Consider the following 7,469-nt stretch of genomic DNA (forward strand, 5'->3'; position numbering starts at 1 on the left):
GGAGATCAGGGGCAATTTCTTCATGGAAAGGGTTGTCAAGCACTGGCACAGGCTGCCCAGGGCAGTGGTGGAGTCCCCATCCCTGGAGGGATTTAAAAGCCATGTAGATGTGGTGCTGAGGGACATGGGTTAGTGGTGGGCTTGGTAGTGCTGGGTTAATGGTTGGACTCGATGATCTTAAAGGCCCTTTCCAACCAAAATGATTCTATGATTCCCCAGCACGTAGATTATGTGCTGGAGCACACACAGTATTTGATGGCCATGCTCCACGCAACTGATCGTGTCCATACATACCTACAGCAAACACCGTCACCCCCCCATCCTGCAGGGCTCGAGCTTCATCTTCAACTGGGTCGCCAGATTTCCCATCCGTGATCAAAACAACTACCTACAAGGATTGGCGTAAGAGCCAGAAAATGAAAGAGCACAACATGAGGAGGTCACAGAGACAGTTGCAGGATTTTCACACTGACAAGTCAGACTTTGGATGAAGTCCACCTCTCTAAAGGGATGGGCACTTGAAAAGAAATCCTTTGATAACCCATGCTAAATCAGGTTTCATGAGCATGAGCTGGGAAGGAAGCAGGGCATAAATGCTGCTGCTCATGTCAGCACCTTCTCTGCATGTCTCCTGCTGTCTGACTGTGTCTCACCTCCGCTTGGGGAACTACCTCTGGCTCCAGAAGGATTAAAGCCAGCACAGAGAGAGGATTCACCCCTACAAGGCTGTAAGAGCAGCTCTTAAAGGAGGACTCAGCTGAACCCTGGACAACACCCTTGGCCACTGGCACCTGGATGATGCTATCAGGTGGTAAGGAACTCTCTCAGATACAGCAAACCAGAATGCAGCACCTTCTCTTTAGCCCCTCAGAAATTATGAACAAAATAATGAAAAAAAAAGATCTGAAGAAACCAATGACCCAGAACTGATGTCTGAAAGGTAAAGACACTGCAGCACGTCTGCTTTTCGAGTAAGATGCTAACAGTACTGCCACTCTCTGTAACCAGAGTGGGTGTGAGCAGACTATTAGCAACAGCTACATTCACCAAAGCCACAACTTCTCTCCTTGTCTTAATCAACTCTTGAGCCTGCTCAGTTGGCCCAAGCAGTAAGTCCCCCGAATTCAAGTACTCAGCTGGAAGCATTTAAGATGAGAGTGCTGGGCCCTCTGCAATCTGTGGGGAAATATGAACATTTTTAAAAAGTGAGAGCTTTAAAAATCTGGAGGTGCCTGTCTCTTTCTGTCACTGATAAAGTGACCTGCAGCTGAATGAGCTCCTAAATGAGGTACCTCAACGCCAAGCCAAAAATCAGATGGGATAAATAAAAACCAACTGGTTCATTCATGCCTTCAGGTGAAGAAGTTGGAGGTCTGATCCCTACCCAGGATGACACCAGGGAAGTCATCAGAGAAGGTCACTTACCTTTGCTGCATCCTCTCGCAGCGTGTCCAGGCGAGACATGGCATGAGCTGCAAACGCCAGGGCTGACCCTGTTTTTAAGCTGCCACCTTTGAAGGAGAGATCCTGAATTGCAACCAGCATTTCTTCGATGGTCACATAGTCCGTGAGCTCAATACTCATCCTGGGAATGAGAAATGGGGGAATATGTGTGCATAAAGAGCAAGAAAACACTGTCGTTACAGCAAGGATGCATTGATAATGGTAATAACCAGCAATAACGTTGACATTTAGCTGGTCACACTAGGCTTGTATGTAGGCAAGAAGTCCTCTTCACAGTGGTTAAGGGAGTCCAGGGTATGACCCCCTGTTACCATAAAACAGTGTCTAAAATTAGACAGCCAGGAATTTCTTGCAGCTGTGTTAAATATCATCCTCCCTACCCTGAAAGAGCTCCCCACGGCCGAGCACCTCTAGACGCTGGTGACACTGCTAGGGGTTGATCTCTTGCTCTGCTCTTGCAGTGGTTCAGCAGAGCAGCAAGAGCTCTTTAACCATGGGGAGATGGTTGCCCATCTAGAGCTATAAGGCAATAGAAACCCGGGTGCTGGTGGTAGAGTATGGACTGACCCACCTTGGTTTCTCCCCGTAGAGTGCCACCGCCAGCCGGATGCCTCCTTTGCCCATCACCACGTTCTCAAAGGAACGGGCCATGTTGCCGATGAAGTCCTTGACCAGCCGGGAGCTCTCCCTCTCTGTGCCCTGTGACTGCCCCACGAGGAACAAAATGTCAGCCACCTCCGCCGTCCTGCATGCTGAGGGAGAAGAGCGGCAGGAAGGCTCATCCCACACCATGAAATGAGCCAGCCAGGAGATAAACCCTTCTGAGTCATGTGAACCCCTAAGAGGATGGAGTCAGGCTCTTCTCAGTGACATCCCTTGACAGGACAAGGGGCAATGGGTGCAAGCTGGAGCACAGGAGGTTCCACTTAAATTTGAGGAAAAACTTCTTTACTGTAAGGGTGACTGAACACTGGAACAGGCTGCCCAGAGAGGTTGTGGAGTCTCCTTCTCTGGAGACATTCAAAACCCGCCTGGACGCGTTCCTGTGTGATATGGTCTAGGCAATCCTGCCCCGGCAGGGGGATTGGACTAGATGATCTTTCGAGGTCCCTTCCAATCCCTAACATTCTGTGATTCTGTGATTCTGTGATTCTGTGATATTGTAGATAAGGAAGAGAGACCATGTTTAGGCTCAATGAAGCGGGTACTCATGGGCTTCCCAGAGCAACAGAATCACAGAATCAATCAGGTTGGAAGAGACCTCTGGGATCATCGAGTCCAACCATTGCCCTGACACCACCATGTCAACTAGACCATGGCACTAAGTGCCATGTCCAGTCTTTTCTTAAACACATCCAGAGATGGTGACTCCACCTCCCTGGGCTGCTTTGTGCTCTTTAATTTCCTCCTAATTCCCCATTTTGATCTTCTCACCCAGGAGAAGTTTCTCATTTGAAGCACAAACACCGAGACCCAGATCCATCAAAGCATGCAGGTCTGTAGGACAAGCTGGAAGCACAGGGATGCCTGGGGGTTTCACACACCCAGAGGCAGACACCGACAGCTGAGCCACACACAACTGAAATTGGGGAATGTGGCAGCTCTGCCACCCCACCAACCATCCTGGGCTTCTTGCAGCAGGGTCTCCAGAGCCAATGTGAGACACCCATGCAGACATGAGGCCACCTGGCCACCCATGGTTTGCCAGCCCTAAAAGAACCGAGTTGTCCACTCTTGCACAGAGAGAGCTCGGGACGCTCTGTGCATTCAGCTTTGCAACGTTCCCCTCTTGCCAAGCTGCCAGTGGCCCCGAGCATGACAAGTATCTCATGCAAAGAATGAATGACTTGAGCGTTTTTCCTGTCTAAGCCAGAGCTATCTGATGACAGCTGGCAGGGAAGGGACAGGTGCACAGGGAAATTTGTTTAACGAACATCAAGGCATATTTCCCTTTACAGTGTTCATTCTCAATTGAATTTAATTTTCTTTAGGCATCCAATAAATATATTTCATGGATAGAAATCTGATGTCTTTTAGGGATGCTTAAATTAATGAAGATCTACAAAAGATGTTCAAAATTTGTATTTTCTTTGGTGCTTCTCTCCCTTGCAGACAGATGCTGGGTTATTACTGTAGGGCTGCTAAAAAGTAGACTGTGCTGACTGCTGGAGGAGGCTTTTTTGTATCTTGCTCACCAGGAGTGGGCTCAACCTCTTCATGTTTTTTTCATTTTGTGTCACTGCTGCTTTGGACTTTACCCAGCCACTGTCTTGACTTTCAGCTGCAGGTCTGGAGACCCAACTCGCAGCCAACCAGGCTGCAGTTTGCTGGGGAGATGTTCTAGGCGGGTTTCTTATGCTTCTGCTGCAAATGGAAAGCCTGTTTTAGCTCAAGCTCTTCAATTTATCTGACTTTTACCCCATTTCTATAAGCAGGCTCCTCAAAGGGCTTGGAAAGATGCAGGTTTTGTGCTCTCCTTCATTGCTGTGCCTCTGGTCAATCCCCTTTGGCCACCCAGCAGGACAGAGGATCATTTGCTGGCTGCAGATGGATGGCAGTCCAAGGGTCTATGTTACCCAAGGCTTTTGGTTTCTTCATCTTTCTTTGTACCTCCTGGCACTGAGCTCTTCACGACTTAACAGTTCTGTTTATTGCAGAAAACTAATGACTGGCTCTTTTTGGTTTTACTCGTACCCAGCTGGGAATATAGAACACTTTCCCTTGGCAAAAATGGGGACAATTATTTCCATTTTCCTTCCTAGAGCTCTCTGTTGAGATCTTGTTTCCCTTCTCAATCCTCCATGAGAGCTTTTCAGCTGAGATGTCAGGGGTGCCTTGGAGGCAGCTCAACTGCTAACAGATCACCATAAGCTCTTTTCCCAGCTGCCGCTTCTAGTTTGGATCTACCCCTTTTCCCTAGCTTTGACCTTGATGTCCATGTTCCCCCAGAAGGACTCGGAGGAAAGGCAATGCCAGTTCTTGGCTCCAACCTCAGAACTGGTGGAAATCGCTCAACAGCTCCCCAGGGTAACCACAACCTGTGTTACCACAAGAAAAACCCAACAAAGGTTCAACAAGATGGAGAAGACCATCCACCAGCCCACCCACCTCTTGGAGCTACTCAAGGCAGTGCAGACAGCTTTTCCTGGGAGACTTGTATTTTTGGCCCTGATCTGGAAAACACGCTCAAAACACCATTGGTGTCAGAGGGACCTTTGCCACCTACTTCTCTGCATCCTGAATCCCCAGAGAGCCTCCTCCATCTATGCTTGGCCCTTGGGAGTCTTGTTCACCCTGCGCAATGCTCCTGCCCTCATTTGCATCCAGGGATAATGAGGAGAAAGACAACAAGCAGGAGCTCCATGGGATTTAAAAGGGCAGGATGGTGCCCCTTTCTTTATAAATGAGCAACCAGAACCCATTTTGTGAGATGCTGAGCCAGGAGCTCAGCACCTTTCCAGAGGGGCCCAGCTTGGCAATGAAACCCAAGACTGTTTGGATCAGGTACCTGAAGCTGTCTTTGGAAACATGTGATGTTAAGCATATTTGGATTGGTACCTTCTGGAGAAAATACCAACACAGACAGCTATATTAATCACAGGGGGATATGATTTCATTTGAAATTTTCCATGCACCTCCAAAATTACCATGTTTCATCAATCACAGGTTTGCCAGAGACATCTGTAAACGTTGATTTATTGTGCTGTTCCCAGCTTTGAATTAAATAGCATTATAGTCAAGTATATTGGCTTAATTGACGGACAGGAACTTAATCAAGTTAATTTTGTAGCTGATGCCAAAGCTTCCATTAACTCCTTGTTGAATTTACTGAATTTAGTCCAGGTGAATTTACACCTTCAAAGCCTGGGGGCTTGTTGCTGCAGAACAATTAGAAGAGAGAGGACCCACTGGCTGATACCGAGCCCCATGACAGACCTGGGAACTCTAGATTAGCTCTGTAGGATGCTCACAGGGAGCCTCCCCCTCCTGCAGGACCCTGAGGCTAGAGACATGCCATGGATCACGCTGTAGCTCCATAAAGCTCTTCTCTGGGGTCTTTTGTCTCCTGCCTTTTGGCTCTGGCCCCTCCTCCACAAAAGCTCTTTGTGGGCTTGCACAGGCAACAGGGAGCCAGGGAGGAGGTGAGCCCTTGTGCCATCTCAACTCTCTAAACAGCAGCAGAAGGCTTCAAGGCTTCCTTGACATCTTTTCTCTCATATCCTCTGTGCGGTGGCTTGTACCAGGTCTTGAAGATCATAAGAGGAATCAGGGGGGGACATGTTTTCCCTTTCTCCCCACCTTCCTCTGGAGCAGCTGAGGTGGAACAGTATTAGAGGCAGGAGAGTATTAGAGCCCTGATTTCCCCATAAATCCTAGTGCAGCAAGTCAGGTCCTGCCCACCTTTTGGGGCCAGCTGAAATGCCCTGTTAGCCAGATGGTCCCAACCTAAAAGGACCCTATGCAGAAGTAAAAGGCATCAGCACTACAGCTCCACTGTGACAGCATCTGTGTCTATATCCATGACATTAGCAGAAACAGCTGCTTGGAAAAGGTCTTTTTCTCCCTGATGTGTCTCAGCATCAGCCCCAGCTGCTGCGTTCATGGTAGCTCACTTGTGACATACCTTCATGAACGGCCACGGCTCTGTACTGCACCACAGCCACTGCCAGGGCAAGGATCTGGGCATACATTTTCCTTGTGAAGAAGTTCCTTCTTGTTTCCTGGAGTCAGCACACAGCCTGGAGAGTCATTCATCTGCAGGAGAAAAGAGGCTTTAATGCAAGCCATCTGAGTAGGATGCTTCCACCTGCCTACAGTGGCAAGGGAAGATTTTCTCCAGCTACAAAGGCTCATCTTGGCTTAGGCAATTGGCATTAAAGTCCATGAATCCACTAATTCCTTCATCTCTTTGCTGATGCTGGCTAGAGGGGAAAGCTTTTGTCCCCCAGAACCTTTCCCTAACAGCACCCTTCATCAGGCAACAACCACCTTAGGCAATTAAGCCTAAATGTGAATATTAGTGGTGTGAAACAGGTGAACCTGCTTTGGCAGGGGGTTGGACTAGATGATCTCCAGAGGTCCCTTCCAAACCTAACCAGTCTGGGATTCTGATGAAAGAGGGAAGCATCTGCTGCCTCAGTTATGCAGGGAGGAAAGATCACTAGAAGATCACTGCAGATGGCAATCACCTGCACTCAAGTCTTTGTTAGCCTGTTTTGTGACTAACCTTTAGGTTCCTAAATCCAGGATTAAATGCCTTGCACTTGCTACCCTTGGAGATCCAGCCCACCATCGTGGAGCAGCCAAAGGGGGCTGAATGCTCTGGTTACTGCCTATGGATGGTTTAGCAACTCCCCAGAATTGCTACAGAAGTCTCTGCGAAGCAGGGACTTCTCTCTACAGAGCAACAACTGCAGCAGAAGTGATGTTGCCAGAAGGGGTTCTATTCTTTTTTTAATGGGCAATAAAAAGTTCTTCTCCTGTTCTGAGCTTCACCTGCTCGTCGCGGGCTGAGCAGATTTTACAAGGAGACATGGACTCCTTCCAGGGTGGAAATTACAGATGTGGGGAAAAGATGAGCTTGATGACTTCATCCAGCCTAGCTCTTTGCCAGGGCTGGTTTATTGCTTCCAGTTAACAACATGCAACCTCAAACTCACATTGCATTATAGATCATGTTCCTTTTGGAAAAAAAAAGGCTGAGCTCCTGTGTACAGCCTGGAATAACCCCACCTAAATGAATCCCCAAACAAGCAAGATGAAGGTCAAGTTCCTGGAGTGCATCTAGACTGCAGGGCTGTGGGCACCTTGTCCATCACGTAGCTACACCCATCTCTGAGACCCTCAGGACTTAAGTTCCCCTAATACATTTTCTATTTCTTATTTTCCCTCTCTCTTCTCCTAATTGCTGGGTGTACTTGGACGTTATCAAGATTTTCTTCTCAGAAAGGGTCATTAGCCATTGGAAGGGGCTGCCCAGGGAGGTGGTGGAGTCACCATCTCTG

General features: G+C 48.3%; 1 protein-coding gene across 1 annotated transcript in view; it reads right to left on the minus strand.

Moving 5' to 3' along the window:
- Nucleotides 1-6,155, minus strand: part of LOC137663389 (collagen alpha-1(VII) chain-like) — a 125,308-nt gene extending 119,153 nt beyond the window's left edge. Inside the window, exons 1-4 of the mRNA XM_068400579.1 lie at nt 6,089-6,155; nt 2,036-2,216; nt 1,426-1,585; nt 295-388 (exon numbers count right to left, since the gene is read on the minus strand). Of these exons, the coding sequence (XP_068256680.1) occupies nt 295-388; nt 1,426-1,585; nt 2,036-2,216; nt 6,089-6,155 (502 nt within the window). The remainder of the gene's footprint in view (nt 1-294; nt 389-1,425; nt 1,586-2,035; nt 2,217-6,088) is intronic.
- Between the last annotated feature and the right edge of the window lie 1,314 nt (nt 6,156-7,469).

The sequence above is a fragment of the Nyctibius grandis genome, chromosome 5 (assembly GCF_013368605.1).
Source record: "Nyctibius grandis isolate bNycGra1 chromosome 5, bNycGra1.pri, whole genome shotgun sequence".
NCBI lineage: Eukaryota > Metazoa > Chordata > Aves > Nyctibiiformes > Nyctibiidae > Nyctibius > Nyctibius grandis.